The sequence below is a fragment of the Piliocolobus tephrosceles genome, chromosome 19 (genome assembly GCF_002776525.5).
Source record: "Piliocolobus tephrosceles isolate RC106 chromosome 19, ASM277652v3, whole genome shotgun sequence".
In the NCBI taxonomy this organism is placed as follows: domain Eukaryota; kingdom Metazoa; phylum Chordata; class Mammalia; order Primates; family Cercopithecidae; genus Piliocolobus; species Piliocolobus tephrosceles.
In genome coordinates, this window is record NC_045452.1 from 32,477,777 (window position 1) to 32,494,586 (window position 16,810).

Here is a 16,810-nt window from a genome sequence, read left to right on the forward strand (position 1 = left end):
CCGGCCTTACCCCTGCTCCCCGGGCTCCACACCCCACCCGGTGTCCGGCCTTACCCCTGCTCCCCAGGCTGGGAGAACCAGTACTTGTAGCGCTGGGCTCGGACGTAGGTGGGCGGCTGCTTGTGGAAGGGATACCTGGCCACTTGACTCTGGATGAGGCGGATCACTGCAGCGAGAGGGGTCAGTGTGGCTCCCGTAGTATGCTCCCCGCCCCCTCTTGTCTCCCTCTCCACCCTGCCCTTCCCCACCCCGCTTCGCACCTGGCTCCTTGCCCTGCAGCAGGCGCAAGACCAGGCTTGTGAACCACGGGCTGTGCGTGTGTGGGCCCAGGGCTGCAAACCACATTTGCCAGTCCAGGCGTGGTTGGTGGGGCACCACAACTGGGGGAGGCCGGCTCAGGTTCCCAGGCTTGTACATGAACTCGATCTCCTGCCAGGCAGGCCGAGGTCAGCTGGGCCAGCTGACCTGGGCCCCACCCTGCCCGCTCTGGGAGGGCTCACCGTCCAGTGGTGGCCATCGTAGCTGCCCTCCAGCACCACCTCAGGCCGCCCACCAAGCCCGGTCATGCGGCGGAAGAGGCCGTAGGAGTTGGCCAGCTGCAGGTGTTCCACGGCGCCAAACAGGCGGTGGGCCCCAGTCCAGAGGCGCCCGTGGGTCCCGGGCTCCACGTAGGAGTACGGCACCTGGAGGCGGGTGGGCGGTTCTCAGGGCTGTCCTGCTCCCGGCCTGCCCCCCAGCCCTGCAGTGCTACCCACCAGGCTGATCAAGAACAAGGCCACGGTCGCAGTGCTCACAAGGGACAGTTTGACTGCAGCACTGAACTTCCGTAGCCAGCCCCGCACCTGGGTCCACCTGTGGGTAGGGACCCAAGGTCGTCATGGCGGCCCTGCACACCTGTGCCCCCTCCCCGCTTCCTGAGCCATGTACCTCCAGAGGGCACTCAGCAGCTCCCAGGCCAGGGAGGCCACACCCAGCCACACGGTGGGCAGCGTCAGTGTCTTTAGCCACTGAGAGAACTGGTGGAAGGTGAAAGCTGGTGGAGAAGGAGAGTGTGAGGATTGGTCCGCCCCTGCCCTCTGGCCCCCCCCCCAAGTCGGCACTCACTGGTTCTGGAGTGGATGGTGCACTGCTGCCAGTCAACCTCCAGGCCAAAGTAGTGCACAGTGCCGTAGGCCAGAAGCCCGTAGACGGCTAGTTCCAGCAGCAGCGACAGTGTGGCCAGCAGGGCCTTGGGCCAGGCTGTGGGGCAGGACAGTCATGGGTCAGCAGAGGGTCCCTAGCCAGGGGGCTGGGGTGCCGTTAGAGTGGGAGTCCTGTGGGGGTGTTGGAGGGGAGAACCCCCGGAAGGGCAGGGGGCTGGTGACAGTGAGCCCAGGATGAGTGACACGCACAGGTGGCCATCTTCTTGTGGCTGCCATGGCCAGGCTCAGCAGCCAGGTGCTGGTCGTCCAGCAGCGCAGTGGTGAGCACCAGCGTCATCAGATTGAAGAAGTTGTAGTTGCCAGTGATGATAATCAGGACCTGCAGCAGCACCTGGGGGCGGCCCACTCTCAGTGCTCCCGGAAGCGGACGCCCGGCCCTGTGGCACAGCCCTACCTAGCAGGCACCCACCTCCATCCTGCGGGGCGCATCCCTCTGCTACAAGGCCTTTCCAACAGCGGTTGCCACCTGTCCCCGGGAGCCACCCTGTCCCCAATAGGGCACGCTGAGCAGCGCTGAAGGCCGAGCCCCGTCTGCCTCTCTCTGACAGCTGCGGCCCTCACCCACCTGCGAGTAGAAGGCAGCCAAGCGCAGGCGTCGAATGGGGGCGAAGAACAGGGGCGGCACGGCGATCTCGATGAGGAAGGTGGCCACCACGCTGAGCTTGTGTAGCCAGACAGGCAGGTGGTGTGCGAACCAGGCGGCGGGCGTGGGCAGGCACTGGGTCTCATAGTGGTAGGTGAGGGCTGCAGGGGAGAGCAGGAGTCAGGGCTGGCATAGCCCCCAGACCACCCCAGATCCAGGCAGGGCCCCTCACCAGTGAGCCCCCACCACGCGGGGCAGCGGCTGGTCAGTTTGACCACGCCTGAGGCGAACATGAGGCGGAACAGCAGCCATCGCACCAGCCAGAAGGGGAGGTCTTCATGGGGCAGGGCCCCTGCCCGCCCACCCTGGGGGGCCTGCTTGCGGTGGGAGGCTGGCCTCAGCGGGGCCACCAGCACGGCCAGGAAGCCAGTCTCCAGCAGCAGGGAGTCCCTATGGGGAGAGCAAATAGCACCAAGAGCTCCTCCCGACACAGCTGCTCCCCTGGGAGGGTCCTAGGAGAGGCCCTACCCCACCCTCACCCAGCCTCCCGCAGCCCCAGGCCCAGCGGTCACTCACCACTGGAAATAAAGGAACACCTGGCCCACCTGCAGAGAGAGGAGCTGTCAGGGAGCGAGTGTGTCTGTGGACTTAGGTAGGGCAGAGGCAGGAGTAGGGGTGGACTGAGCTGGTCACAGGGGTTCCACTTGCCTGGCAGGCCGAAAGGTAGGCAGCCCAGAGCAGCAGGTAGACGACGGGGTGACGCAATGGGCTCAGCAGCAGGGCCCCCAGGGCCAGTAGTGTGCCCAGCAGGCTCAGCAGCTCCAGGCCCTGGGCCGTGTCCAGCCCGAGTCTCGGCGCTTCCCACAGCAGCGTCGGGGTCTCCCACAGCTGCTGCCAGCGGCCCTTGCCCTGCGGCCGCAGCGTCTTCCTTGCGGGGAGGATGCCCTCAGGGCCATACAGGCCTGTGGGAGGGCACGTCAGGGCCAGACCCTGGACAACCCTTGCAGACTAGACTACCTCTGAGTCAGGGCCTGCAGACCCTCCAACCTAGGTCAGAGCATGCGGATACCTCCATCCCTAGATCAGAGTCCGCAGTCCCTCCAGAGCCCGTCCCCCAGGTCAGGACCTGTCAAAACCCCGTCCCAGGGCTACAGACTTGCTCAACTAGCGGGGTCAGGACCTCCACCCAGCAGAGCCCACTGCCCTCTTCCAGGTCTCAGCCGGATCTCCTACCTGCCCCACCAGGTCTGGGAGGAAGCCTCTCTCCCACCTGAGTTCTGTCCCCCACCCCAGCTCAGACTCCAGAGCCTTACAGCAAACGGATCACCGCACAGATTCCTACCCCCACAGAGGCCTGCAGGACACGAACCTCCGCCCCTACCCACTCCGGCCACGCCAAGGCCTGGCCCTCACTCCCAACCCCAGACTGCGTGAGTGCCGGGCACAGAGAAAAGAGGACATAGGGTCCCGCGCCGAGGCTGGGGGTGTCCCACCCTGGGTGCCTTCACCTGGGATCTGCGTGTAGAGGGAAGCGAAGGCGAACATGAAGACGGCCGCCACGCCCTGGAGGAAGAGCCGCCGCGGGAGCCGGGAGCCCGCCATGTCCGCTACGCGGCCCGCTAGAGCAGGGTCCGCCCTCCCCGCCCCCCCGCGGCAGCTCCCGGCCCCGCCCCCCCCCCGTCCGCCCCCCCAGCCCCGCCCCCTCGGTCCGCCCGCCCGCGGCAGCCCCAGGCCCCGCCCTACCTTGCCGGCGGCAGCCCGAGGCCCCGCCTCCTCACTGCTCCGCCCGCCCAACACGCGGCAGCCGCAGGCCCCGCCCCACCCCGTCCCGCCCCACCCACGGCGGGCCCAAAAGACCGCCCGTCCACACCGGCGGCAGCCCAAAGCCCCGCCCACCGCCCGCAGGCTGCGGCGCCGGCGCCGGCGCCGACCCTGCCCCGCGACTCTTCCGGTGCGCTCCGGCCGCGCGGCGCGGGGCATCGCCTCTTGGGCTTTGGCCCGCGTTACGTCATAGACGTGCGCGCGACGCCGCGCCTACGCATTTTCCGGGGCGGGAACAGCAAAATGGCGCCAGAACTAGTGGCGGGCTGAGGACGCCGTACCCCTCGGAAGGCGGCCCTGCGGTTCCTTTGCCGCCCGTTCCCTCCCGGACATGGAGGACGTGGAGGCGCGCTTCGCCCACCTCTTGCAGCCCATCCGCGACCTCACCAAGAACTGGGAGGTGGACGTGGCGGCCCAGCTGGGCGAGTATCTGGAAGAGGTGAGGGCGGCGGGGGAGTGGCGCGGGGTGGGCCGGCGGGTGGGGCTGCGGGGCGGGGGCTCCGGGCCCGGGGCTGTGGGCGTCCCGCAGCCTCCACGCTTATGGCCATCTGGCGCTCTGGCCGCGCTGGCTTTGGGCTCCCTGCTTCTTTTTAAAATCCATCTCTGCCTTCCCAAATCATCGCTTGTTAGATGAGCGTGGAGCTGTCATTGCAGGTCTCTACCCGTCAGCGAGCCGTGAATGATTGAGTGGGTGGTGACCAACCGTTTCCCCAACGCAGTGGAATAGACTAGAAAGCGTTATTGCTTTTGTTGCAGTTATTAAGAGCATGCTTGTGTGTTTGAGAGGTCTGGATCACGACATCAGAGGGATTTTTTACCTTGGATTTTCAAACCAATTTCAGGCTGTTGCTGTGCTCCATTCTGTTAGCGATTAGTGTTTCTTCCGTATTTGACAGCCCTGTCTAGACCTCTTTAAAGCTGTCTGCTCCATATCTGCACTTCATTTTCACTCCTCAGCCAAGCTCAGTCTGGCGTCCACGACACTTAAATGTTTCTTGTTTTGATCAACAGTGATCTCCATCCTACCCAATCCATGGAACACTGGAAGTGTCCTCTTACTCAAATCAGCATTTGTTGGACTGGCTACTCTTTCCTTTTTGAAACATGGTAGTAGGATTTTTTCCCTATTTCATTGTCTGCTTTTTTTCTTCTATCTAGTCTCTAAGTGTTGAGTTCCTCAGGACAGGGCCTGGGTGATCTTCTGATGCATTTCCCCTGAACAGTGTCATTCATTTCTATGATTTTTTTTTTTTTTTTTTTTTTTGAGACGGAGTCTCGCTCTGTGGCCCGGGCTGGAGTGCAGTGGCAGGATCTCAGCTCACTGCAAGCTCCGCCTCCCGGGTTTACGCCATTCTCCTGCCTCAGCCTCCCGAGTAGCTGGGACTACAGGCGCCCGCCACCTCGCCCGGCTAGCTTTTTGTATTTTTTAGTAGAGACGGGGTTTCACCGTGTTAGCCAGGATGGTCTCGATCTCCTGACCTCGTGATCCGCCGGTCTCGGCCTCCCAAAGTGCAGGGATTACAGGCTTGAGCCGCCGCGCCCAGCCCATTTCTATGATTTTTAAATATCGCCTGTATTAGGACGACTACCAGATCTGCAGCTCCATCCCAGGTCTTTCCTCCAAATCTACTTTATATATCCAGTTGCTCTCTTGACATCTACTGGGTGTCACCTAAACATCTCATTTAACATATTTAAAGTGGAACTCTTCATTTTTCTGCTTAAACCTCAGCCTTTCCCATCTCGGAAAATGGCACCACTGTTCAAAGGCAAAAGCTGAATGTGATTATAGTAAAGACCCACGCTTAACACCCAGTTCACCCATGAATTCCATCAGTTATACCACCAGAATATCACTTGAATTCATCTGTTCTCCACTTTATCTGGTCTAGGCCACCATTGTCTCTGGCCTGGATCTGTGTAAAACCTTCCTATTTGGGTTCCCTTATCCCTATTTTTGTCCCTCTCTGATTCGTGCTCCAACCAGCAGCAAGTATGACCCTTAAAAATTAAAATCCGGCTACAGCACTGTTTTCTGCCTAAAACCCCTCAGTGGCTTTCCGTTATGCTCAGAATAAAACCCAAATTTCCTCCTCTGAACCTGGCTCTGCTCCCCGTTTTAGCCTCATTTTGTGCTATTTTGTATCTTCTTTTGAACCAGTCAACCTATGGCACCCCAAGCTTTTTCTTGGTGGAAGGTCTTCATGCTCTCTGCTCCCACTTGGGAATGTTCTTTTTTGTTTTTATTTTTTATTTTATTTATTTATTTTTTTTGAGATGGAGTCTTGCTCTGTCACCCAGGCTGGAGTGCAGTGCCCGGATCTCAGCTCACTGCAAGCTCCGCCTCCCGGGTTCACGCCATTCTCCTGCCTCAGCCTCCCGAGTAGCTGGGACTACAGGTGCCCGCCACCTTGCCTGGCTAGTTTTTTGTATTTTTTAGTAGAGACAGGGTTTCACCATGTTAGCCAGGATGGTCTCGATCTCCTGACCTCGTGATCCGCCCGTCTCGGCCTCCCAAAGTGCTGGGATTACAGGCTTGAGCCACTGCGCCCGGCCTATTTTATTTTTTTTTGCGAGATGGAGTCTTGCTCTGTCGCCCAGGCTGGACTGCAGTGGCGCGATCTTGGCTCACTGCAAGCTCCGCCTTCCGGGTTCACGCCATTCTGCCTCAGCCTCCAGAGTAGTTGGGACTACAGGTGCCCGCCACTATGCCGGGCTAAGTTTTTTGTATTTTTAGTAGAGACGGGGTTTTACCGTGTTATCCAGGATGGTCTTGATCTCCTGACCTTGTGATCCGCCCACCTCAGCCATCCAAAGTGCTGGGATTACAGGCGTGAGCCACTGCGCCCGGCCTCTTTTTTGTTTTTAAATGAAGAGGGACTTCATATGGCAAGGACAAGAAGAAAAAAAATCAGAGAGGAGGATCTTACTATGTTGCCCAGGCTGGTCTCAAACTGCTGTGCTCAAGCAGTCTTCCTGCCTCAGCTTCTCAGGTACCTGGGACTACAGGTGTGCACCACCACACCTGACTGGGAATATTCTTTTAATGACTGAGTCTGTTTTCTTTTCTTTTTTTTTTTTTTGAAATGGAGTTTTGCTCTGTTGCCCAGGCTGGAGTACAGCGGCACAATCTTGGCTCACTGCAACCTCTGCCTCCCGGGTTCAAGTGATTCTCCTGCCTCAGCCTCCCGAGTAGCTGGGATTATGGGCATGCACCACCACGTCCAGCTAATTTTTGTATTTTTGATAGAGACGGGTTTCGCCACTTTGGCCAGGCTGTCTCGTACTCCTGACCTCAGGTGATCCACCCAGCTCTGCCTCTTTCCAAAGTGCTGGGATTACAGACGTGAGCCACCACACCTGGCTGACTGAGTCCTTTTCATTCTTTAGATCTTAGTGTAAATGTCAGCTGACGACCCTATCTAAAATAGTTCTGTCCATCTCAGCACCTTATATACTTTAGGATGTTTATCATAAACCATTTTTTTTTTAAATTGTTTTTTTTTTTTTTTTTGAGACAGAGTCTCTCTCTGTCACCCAGGCTGGAGTGCAGTGGTGTGATCTCAGCTCACTGCAAACTCTGCCTCCTGGGTTCACGCCATTCTCCTGCCTCAGCCTCCTGAGTAGCTGGGACTGCAGGCACCTGCCACCACACCTGGCTAATTTTTTGTATTTTTAGTAGAGATGGGGTTTCACCGTGTTAGCCGGGATGGTCTCGATCTCCTGACCTCGTGATCCACCTGTGTCAGCCTCCTAGAGTGCTAGGATTATAGGCGAGTCACCATGCCCGGCCAAAAAAATTTTTATTTATTTATATGTTTATTTTTTTGAGGCAGAGTGTCACTCTGTCACCCAGGCTGGAGTGCAGTGGCACAATCTTGGCTTGCTGCAGCCTCCATCTTCTGGGTTCAAGCGATTCTCCTGCCTCAGTCTCTTGAGTAGCCAGGATTACAGGCGCCTGTCACCACGCCCGGCTAATTTTTGTATTTTTCGTAGAGATGGGGTTTAACCATGTTGGCCAGGCTGGCCTCCAGCTCCTGACCTCGTGATCTGCCCACCTCAGCCTCCCAACGTGCTGGGATTGCAGGTGTGAGCCACTGCACCTGGCCACAAGCTATTCTTCAACTCAACCTGTTTGTGGCCTGTCTCCACCCTAGAATGTGAATTCTGCCAGGGCAGGGACCATGCTTATGCCCTCTTTTCTCTGTTTAGTAGAGTGCCTGGCACATAGGTGTGGATGTTAAAGTGTTTTGTTTTTTTTGTTTTTGTTTTTTTTTGAGACGGAGTCTCGCTCTGCCTCCCAGGCTGGAGTGCAGTGGCCAGATCTCAGCTCACTGCAAGCTCCGCCTCCCGGGTTTACGTCATTCTCCTGCCTCAGCCTCCGGAGTAGCTGGGACTACAGGCGCCCGCCACCTCGCCCGGCTAGTTTTTTGTATTTTTTAGTAGAGACGGGGTTTCACCGTGTTAGCCAGGATGGTCTCGATCTCCTGACCTCGTGATCCGCCCGTCTCGGCCTCCCAAAGTGCTGGGATTACAGGCTTGAGCCACCGTGCCCGGCCTAAAGTGTTTGTTAAATGCACGTGTGTCTGATGACTGAACTTCTCTGCTCTGATGCATAGTTGGCTGAGGAAATACAGTAAACTGTGCTGGGCAGAGCTCCTATGGATTCAGGTTTTCACATCAAGCAGGGTCCATGGGGACACCTGTTCACTTGGTAAATCTCCTTCCTGGCTTGGTCAGCTCCCTTCCTGTTTTCTTGTGTCTGCTCTTCCAAACCTCTGCTGCTTGAAGTCCTCATTTCCTGGTTTTTAGTATTATCTTTTTCCTTCTTTCATTTTTCACACACTACCACGATGTTCTTTTTCTTTTTTGTTTTTTGTTTTCGTTTTTTTTTTTTAGATAGGGTCTTGCCCTGTTGCCCAGGCTAGAGTACAGTGGTACAATCATGGCTCAATGCAGCCTTGACCTTCCAGGCTCGAGTGATCCTCCCATCTCCCAAGTAGCTGGGACTGCAGGCACGTGCCACTGCACCTGGCTAATTTTTTGTATTTTTGGTAGAGATGGGGTGTCACTGCGTTGCCCAGGCTGTTCTCAAACTCCCAGGTCAAGCGATCCACCTGCCTTGGCCTCCCAGAGTGCTGGGATTATAGGTGTGAGCCACTGCACTGGCCAGAATGTTCTTTTTTTTTTTTTTTCTTTTTTTGTTTGTTTTTCTTTTGAGACGGAGTCTCACTCTCGCCCAGGCTGGAGTGCAGTGGCCGGATCTCAGTTCACTGCAAGCTCCACCTCCCGGGTTCATGCCATTCTCCTGCCTCAGCCTCCCGAGTAGCTGGGACTACAGGCGCCCGCCACCTCACCCGGCTAGTTTTTTGTATTTAGTAGAGACGGGGTTTCACCGTGTTAGCCAGGATGGTCTCGATCTCTTGACCTCGTGATCCGCCCGTCTCGGCCTCCCAAAGTGCTGGGATTACAGGCGTGAGCCCAGAGTGTTCTTTTTCTAATACTGTCGTGATCCTATCCTCTTTTATCCATTTATTTATTCATGGTTGTTAATTGTGAATTGTGTGCCAAGAACCATGTTAAACTTTGAAAAAATAGTGCCAAGCAAAGCAAATGATAACCGTCACTATGCCAGGGCTCCCACTGTCATGGGAAGACGGGCCTGAGAGAGTAACCACATGGAGGTATAATAAATAAGCATTTGGTGCTTACTTGTGTTAAGCACCTGTTTTATGTGCTTTCCACATGTGAATGCAGAGTCCTCACAAATACCCTGTTAGTAGAGGCAGTAGAGATGTACCCTGAATGATAAGTGGTTAGTGGCAGATCAGAATCCATCCTCCACTGCTGCAGGTGACTTTGTGTAGTCAGAAACTGATAGCCAGGCATGGTGGCTCACGCCTGTAATCCTAGTACTTTGGGAGGCCAAGGCAGGTGGATCATTTGAGGTTAGGAGTTCGAGACCAGCCTGACCAACATGGTGAAAACCTGTTTCTACTAAAAATACAAAAAAAAATTAGCCGGGTATGGTGGTGCACACCTGTAGTCCCAGTTACTTGGTAGGCTGAGGCAGGAAAATTGCTTGAACCTGGGAGGCAGGGGTTGCATTGAGTCGAGATCATGCCACTGCACTCCAGCCTGGACAACAGAGCGAGACTCTGTCTCAAAAAAACAAACAAAAAATAGCAGAAACTTATGAGGGATTTGAAAGAAAATATATGGTCCTATGGAGAGTTTGGGAGACCTAGTTTCGGATGAAAGTAGTTGCTTAATTATGGTGAGCTAAAGAATGTTCCAGGTGGAGGAAACCTGGTTTTGGAAGGTTTGGAGTTTTTACAAAAATTAGCCAGGTGCCTATAAGTCCAGCTACTCAGGAAGCTTAGGCAGGGAGAATTACTTGAACCCAGGAGGGAGAGGTAGCAGTGAGCTGAGATTGGACCCCTGTATTCCAGCTTGGGTGACAGAGTAAGACTCTGTCCCAAAAAACAAAACAAAACAAAACGGAAGGTTCCGAGTTGGGAGTATAGAGCAGAGGAGGGCAGGCAGCTGGAGAGGGAGGCTGGCCAGCATGGAGGCCTCCCTCTGGCTCCATTTAAGATTTTGGGTTTTTCCTACCACTCTTACGAAAAACTCAAAATCCTAAACAGAGGCACTGAGCAGAGTGTGGAGAGTGGATGCGAGGGGAGCGAAGGGCAGGAGGAGCCCTGTCAGTGCAGAGGCAAAAGGGGAGGTGGTGGGGCCAGAATGGGGGTGACTGTGGAGAGGAACCCCTGGGTTTCTGGGCAGGTGGGCTGCGGGGTATCTGGAGTTCAGTGTGGATGCATTCAGTACGAATCTTGGTGAAGACATCCAAGCGGTGTTTGAGGAAGGCAGCTGGACATGTGGGTTTGGGCTCAGATGGCAGGTCCAACCTGCGGAGGTGAGAAGACAAATGAGGCCCCGTGTCCTGGGAGCGGGCAAGCCGGCCGGGGTGACGGTCACTGGAGAGAAGGGCCACCTCTGCAGCTCGGCTTCCAGGCTGCCGTCTCCTCCATGTTCCCTTCCTTCTGGGCCAGCTCTTCAGGTCCTGACACCCCCAGGGTCCTCACACTCCGTAGACGCCATGCTGCTGTTTCCTGTCCCTTCCTCCCATATCCGACAAACACGCTTTATCCTTCAAGAGTTAATGGAAGTGACTCCCCTTGGGGACGGCTTCCCAGCGTTTCCCCCTCTTCCTGCTACCATGGTGCCTGAAATCTTGCTTCTCCCCAGCACACCGCACGCTTTGGCCATGTTTAGATCATGCTCATTTTCCTGAAGAGATGTATCCAGTCTCTGCTAGCTGCCTTCATGTTCTCTTCATCTGTCTGGTGAGCCTCTGTGTTTTCCAGGCTTAGCTTTGACATTATCTACGCATGTGTTAATCAGATATTTACTGGACACCAGTGTCGGGCACTGAACAGAAGGCTGGAATTATACTAATGCTGCTCACAGTTCACTAAGGGACACGATCACACTAACAGAGTGGTACGGAGGCCCCAGGAATGCAGGGCTCTGAAAAAGAGTTTGCATGGGGACAGTTGGGGGTGGGCATTCCAGGCAGATGGAAATGCAAAATTGAAGAGCTGAAGAGACACACAGGGGCTTCAAAGTGTCGTTTGTGGCTGGGCACGGTGGCGCATGCCTGTGATCCACGTGCCTTGGGAGGCTGAGGCAGGAGGATCGCTGGAGGCCAGGAGTTTGAGACCAGCCTGGGCAACAGAGAGAGACCCTGTCTCTACAAAAACTTTTTTTTTCTTTTTTTTTGAGACGGAGTCTCACTCAAAGCCGCCATACTGGCCTTTTTTGTTTTGTTTTAAGTGTCATTTGCTGAGAAGGAATACCAATGAGCCACAGCGTTGGGGAAGATTTTGGGTTAAGTATGGAAGTAAAGTGTTTGGGGACATTTGAATGTACTCGCCCAGGTTGGAGTGCAGTGGCACGATCTCCGCTTACTGCAAGCTCCGCCTCTTGGGTTCACGCCATTCTCTTGCCTCAGCCTCCCAAGTAGTGGGGACTACTGGCGCCCGCAACCACTCCCGGCTAATTTTTTGCATTTTTAGTAGAGACGGGGTTTCACCGTGTTAGCCAGGATGGTCTCAATCTCCTGACCTCGTGAGCTGCCCGCCTCGGCCTTCCAAAGTGCTGGGATTACAGGCTTGAGACACTGCGCCCGGCCTTTTATTTTTGAGACGGAGTCTTGCTCTGTCGCTCAGGCTGGAGTACAGTGGCGCGATCTTGGCTCACTGCAAGCTCTGCCTCCGGGGTTCACGCCATTCTCCTGCCTCAGTCTCTCGAGTAGCTGGGACTACAGGCGCCCGCCACCACACCTGGCTGATTTTTTGTATTTTTAGTAGAGATGGGGTTTCACCGTGTTAGCCAGGATGGTCTCGATCTCGTGACCTCATGATCCACCCGCCTAAGCCTCCTAAAGTGCTGGGATTACAGGCTTGAGCCACCGTGCCTGGCCTTTTGTTTTTTCTAAGTGTCATTTGCTGACAAGGAATACAGATGAGCCAGCATTGGGGAGGATCCTGGGTTAAGTATGGAAGTGAAGTGTTTGGGGACATTTGAATGTACTCTGCAGCCGGCTGTGAATGCAGCCCCAGAGTTGAGGAGAGAGCTGGTCGGGATGGGTTTGGGGCTCGTTGGCTCATGGTTGGCAGCTTGGGCATGGGATGAAGGAATGTGCGTGGTGGGGGCTGCATGGGAAGAAGAGGCTGAGGGTGGAATGCCTGGGACACTGACACTTAAGGGGTGACAGAGGAGCTGGGGCTCTGGGAGGCTGAGGGGGGCAGAGGAAGGATGATGACTCACCCGTAACTGTTTCCTGAGTTCTCTGCTCAAAGGATGGAGACCTCAGCATTTTGTCTCTGCCTTTCCTACCCTTGAGGTTCCCTCTTCTCTGTGTCAGGGGTCTTCCTGCTGGAGTCTGTCAGTTTATGGCGCCTTGTGGAGGGGGCGCCTTGTGGAGTGAGCCGCTGTGCTGCCCTGGTTGTCTGCAGACAGTGTGCCCTGGGGGCCTTCCACTTCCAAAACAGGTTTTTGTTATAGGGAGCAGGGGAAACACAGAGACCTGTCTATCCACCCAAGTATCAGGGACAGCCGGGGAGCCCACAGCGGAGCTCGCGCAACCTGTCTCAGGAGGTGCTGGGCACAGACCAGTGATGGGTGGGGCTGCCCTGGAAGAAGCAAGTGCAGACTGGGCCTTGGATTCCCCCCGCCCTTGTGTTGTTTCTTGCAGCTGGATCAGATCTGCATTTCTTTTGACGAAGGCAAGACCACAATGAACTTCATTGAGGCAGCGTTGTTGATCCAGGGCTCCGCCTGCGTCTATAGTAAGAAGGTGAGCCCTGCTTGACGCTGGTCTTGGCATTTCGGTGGCCAGTGGGACCGCAGTCAGTTCTGCTGGGGCAGGCGCAGTGGTCATCCCATCTGTGACCTACCTCCCTCTCTCCTCAGGTCTCAGCCACTTCCTCGGCACCTTCCAACACCAAGAACTATTTTTAAGTTTAAATCGCACAGCCAGGCAGGGAGGGTCTTGTGTGCTGTTGGGTCGTGTTGTCTTGGGGGAATGACACCTGCTGTGTGCACTTGGGCACAGTCCAGGGTGCCACATGCACCCACCTTACCCTTCCCCATCCTCTACTTGTGGGTGCTTCATTGTCAGCACCTCGAAAATCCACAGCCACCACCCTCACGGTTCTGTGGAGGAGGAGGACAGGAAGTGGGTGAAGGACTCTGTCCTGCAGGCCCTGTGGCGGCTGGAGCTGGGACAGGGCAGGGCCAGGACATGAGGAGGAGGGACTGGGGTGATGCTGGCAGGAGCACATGGGCGGAGGAGCAGCAGGGCTACGGGCCATCGGCAGAGTGGGTGCCAAGCACGAGGGGCCTGGCCACCAAGGGCTGTGTGAGGCACACTGTGGGCCTCACACTGCCGTCAAGGTCACCCGTTGAGAAGGCCATGCTTAGCAGCTGCGTGGAACACAGCAGGCAGGGGAGAGATGTGGGTGGCCTCAGCTGGTAAAGTAATTCTCATGAGATTCGTGGTTTGATTTGAGAATTATTTTTGGAACCAAAATTGGTGTTTTCTTGTACTGGAGGTTTGCTGATAGTGGCCAGGCCTCGTGGAGGGCACCGCTGGGAAGGCCTTGAGGGTGGGCCCCTCCTTTCTAGGTCCTCACTGCCTGCGTCTGGTCACCAGGTGGAATACCTCTACTCACTCGTCTACCAGGCCCTTGATTTCATCTCTGGAAAGAGGTGAGTTCTGAAGCCACTCACTGTGCTGCCCTGCGTGTGGCCAGGGAGGCCTCCGCGGCTTCTGGGATGCCCATGGGATACGCTTCTCTCTCAGGCGGGCCAAGCAGCTGTCTTCGGTGCAGGAGGACAGGGCCAATGGGGATGTCAGCTCTGGGGCCCCCCAGGAGGCGGGGAATGAGGTAAGTTTCTTGGGCATGTGGCCCCCGCCCACGGGGTGTTTGCCTGGGCTCGGCCCCCATGAGCTCTGTCTCCCTCCAGTTCCTGTCGCTGGATGACTTCCCTGACTCCCGGACTAACGTGGATCTCAAGAACAATCAGGCGCCCAGCGTGAGTCCTGGCCTGGCCCCTCTTAGGTTGGGGTGAGGTCAGCACTTTCCCTGGGGCTGTGTTGAGCTGATAGGGTGTGGGAAGGTGTCACTGCCCTGTGTGGGTTCTGTTCTCCACTGGAGTGGAAGGATGCCTGGCTCACCCACCCTCGGTCTCCATGCAGGAGGTCCTCATCATCCCCCTCCTGCCCATGGCCCTGGTGGCCCCTGATGAAATGGAGAAGAACAGCAATCCCCTGTACAGGTAGGGATCTGAGCCCAGCGATGGAGAGGGAGGCCTGCCTGGGAAGGGTCCCTGCAGCAGGCGTGTTTTCGCCAGCACAGCCGTCAGGGTGAGGTCCTGGCCAGCCGGAAGGATTTCAGGATGAACACGTGCGTTCCCCACCCCAGAGGGGCTTTCATGTTGGAGCCAGAGGGCATGTCCCCCATGGAGCCAGCAGGCGTTTCCATGCCAAGGACCCAGAAGGGTGAGGGCTTGGATGTGGGGGCTTGGTGGGAAGCAAGGAAGGGAGGGTCTTCTGGATGGACTCTTGTGGGGTGCCCTGTGCTTGCCACCTCTGGTCTTGGGAGCTCCCTCTCTCTGGGTGCCCGCTCAGTCTAGACAGGTTGGCTGGTGCTCACCCCACCCGTCTGCTGTGCCTTGATTACAAGTTAACGTGGTCTCGGTGCCAGGGACCTGGTGCCCGGCTCAGGGCCCTGCTGTCTTCCCCCAGCCCAAGGCCTGGAGTCTGCTGGACTCTGCCCTTCTGCTGGCCCCTTGGTGGGGCTTGTTGAACACCAGGCAGGGACCATCTTAGAGAGGGGCTGGGCTGACCTTGTCCGATTCCTGTCTCCCAGACGCCGGGAGGACTGAGGAGCAGCCAATGGAAGTTTCCATGTGTAGGAGCCCTGTGCCAGCACTCGGCTTCTCCCAGGACCCAGGTGAGAAGAAAGCTCCCTGGTGGGACTGGCATGGCAGCCAAAGAGGGGACCAGGGAGACAGCTTTCAGTGGACAGGGGTCCAAGGGGCTGCTGTCAGCTGCCAGCCTCACACCCCTTCCATGGCCCACGGGAATAAGGCCTCGCCCAGGGGAAGCAGCCACAGCCCCTGGCCTTACCTGAGCCTCAGCCCATCTTGGTTCACTGACTGCTCTCTGCCCTCCTGGGTCTCCTCTCTGGGCAGATGTGGATGGCTGCATTTAAAGAGGAACATTTGCCAAGAAATAAAATGAACCAAACAGAGCACAGCACACTAGCATGACGAGGAGGGTGCGAGGCACCCGCTGAATCCTCTGGGTTCCGTGACTAAAGCTGAGGGAGGAAGTAGCCGTCAGGGTCCCTTTGGTGCCGTCTGGTCTCGACACTCCTTGGAGCTGATCACTCTCTTGCTCCCTGCCCAGGCACCTCTCCAGAAGGCCCGACGCCCCTGGGCGGAGGTGAGGACGAGGATGCAGAGGAGGCAGTAGACCTTCCTGAGGCCTCGGCCCCCAAGGCCGCTCTGGAGCCCGAGGAGCCCAGGAGCCCGCAGCAGGTGGGACCCACATGGAGGCCTGCAGAGCCTGAGCTGTGAACTGGGCAACCCTGGCTCTGGGGCTGAGTCAGCTTGCACAAGGAAGGCAGTGCTACGGCCTTGGCCCCGGGCCATTGGTCTGGGGCAGAAGCCCATCCGTCTTGCAGCCCGTCCTGCAGCCAGCCCTTTGGAACGGCAGCTTCCATGTTCCTCCCCTCTCTGGACAGAACTGATGATCTTCAGAGCAGTGGGCTGGCGTCCAAGGGTTTGAGCCCTGCCGAGCTCACAGCTACCTGGGACGGCCGCTGGTCGCTGAGGTGCCTCTTCTGCAGTTGGGCTGGTAGGAGGGGGTGTCTGGAGGCCATTGCTGCCTCCCTCAACCCCCAGGGTCAACTATACCCAGCCTAGAGCCAAGAAACCCTTTTTATTTATTAAAACAGAAAATCAACCCGATGCATACAGAGGGAATGTTAATGTTTTTTCACTCTGGTTGGTCAATGACATGGATATTTGTCATATTCTATTCGTTTTTCCTAGTTTTGAAGAAGAGTACCCCGTGACCACTGTTTGTGTTTTTCTTTTTTTTTTTTTTGAGACGGAGTCTCGCTCTATCGCCCAGGCTGGAGTTCTGTAGCGCGATCTTGGCTCACTACAAGCTCTACCTCCTGGGTTCACGCCATTCCTGCCTCAGCCTCCCGAGTAGCTGGGACTACAGTCGCCTGCCACCATGCCCGGCTAATTTTGTTTTGTTTTGTTTTTTTTTTTTGGTTTTTTTTTTTTGAGACGGAGTCTTGCTCTGTCGCCCAGGCTGGAGCACAGTGGCCGGATCTCAGCTCACTGCAAGCTCCGCCTCCCGGGTTTATGCCATTCTCCTGCCTCAGCCTCCCGAGTAGCTGGGACTACAGGCGCCCGCCACTTCGCCCGGCTAGTTTTTTGTATTTTTAGTAGAGACGGGGTTTCACCGTGTTAGCCAGGATGGTCTCGATCTCCTGACCTCGTGATCCGCCCGTCTCGGCCTCCCAAAGTGCTGGGATTACAGGCTTGAGCCACTGCGCCCGGCCAATTTTTTGTATTTTTAGTAAAAACGGGGTTTCACCGTGTTAGCCAGGAT

At 56.5% G+C, this 16,810-nt stretch overlaps 2 protein-coding genes across 2 annotated transcripts in view; one reads left to right on the forward strand and one right to left on the reverse strand.

Annotated features, from left to right (window-relative positions):
• The window catches only part of LMF2 (lipase maturation factor 2), a 4,574-nt gene extending 1,056 nt beyond the window's left edge, over positions 1 to 3,518 (reverse strand). Inside the window, exons 1-12 of the mRNA XM_023221621.2 lie at positions 3,294 to 3,518; positions 2,494 to 2,747; positions 2,362 to 2,390; positions 2,018 to 2,235; positions 1,768 to 1,946; positions 1,392 to 1,533; positions 1,105 to 1,239; positions 928 to 1,033; positions 756 to 852; positions 501 to 683; positions 261 to 429; positions 55 to 166 (exon numbers count right to left, since the gene is read on the reverse strand). Of these exons, the coding sequence (XP_023077389.2) occupies positions 55 to 166; positions 261 to 429; positions 501 to 683; positions 756 to 852; positions 928 to 1,033; positions 1,105 to 1,239; positions 1,392 to 1,533; positions 1,768 to 1,946; positions 2,018 to 2,235; positions 2,362 to 2,390; positions 2,494 to 2,747; positions 3,294 to 3,387 (1,718 nt within the window). The 5' untranslated portion in view covers positions 3,388 to 3,518. The remainder of the gene's footprint in view (positions 1 to 54; positions 167 to 260; positions 430 to 500; positions 684 to 755; positions 853 to 927; positions 1,034 to 1,104; positions 1,240 to 1,391; positions 1,534 to 1,767; positions 1,947 to 2,017; positions 2,236 to 2,361; positions 2,391 to 2,493; positions 2,748 to 3,293) is intronic.
• Positions 3,519 to 3,811: 293 nt separating this feature from the next.
• On the forward strand, positions 3,812 to 16,162 carry LOC113219907 (condensin-2 complex subunit H2-like). The gene is made up of 9 exons (XM_026448142.1): positions 3,812 to 4,045; positions 12,869 to 12,970; positions 13,829 to 13,884; positions 13,979 to 14,063; positions 14,143 to 14,211; positions 14,375 to 14,454; positions 14,535 to 14,677; positions 15,048 to 15,131; positions 15,590 to 16,162. The coding sequence occupies exons 1-9, from the start codon at positions 3,938 to 3,940 to the stop codon at positions 15,757 to 15,759; spliced, it is 897 nt and encodes a 298-aa protein (XP_026303927.1). The 5' UTR covers positions 3,812 to 3,937; the 3' UTR covers positions 15,760 to 16,162.
• The last annotated feature ends 648 nt before the right edge of the window (positions 16,163 to 16,810 follow it).

Coding starts and splice junctions, on each gene's coding strand:
- LOC113219907 (XM_026448142.1), top strand. CDS start 3,938: ATGGAGGACGTGGAGGCGCGCTTCGCCCACCTCTTGCAGCCCATCCGC. Junction 12,971..13,828: donor CCTGCGTCTATAGTAAGAAG/GTGAGCCCTGCT, acceptor TCTGGTCACCAG/GTGGAATACCTCTACTCACT. Junction 14,212..14,374: donor AGAACAATCAGGCGCCCAGC/GTGAGTCCTGGC, acceptor GTCTCCATGCAG/GAGGTCCTCATCATCCCCCT.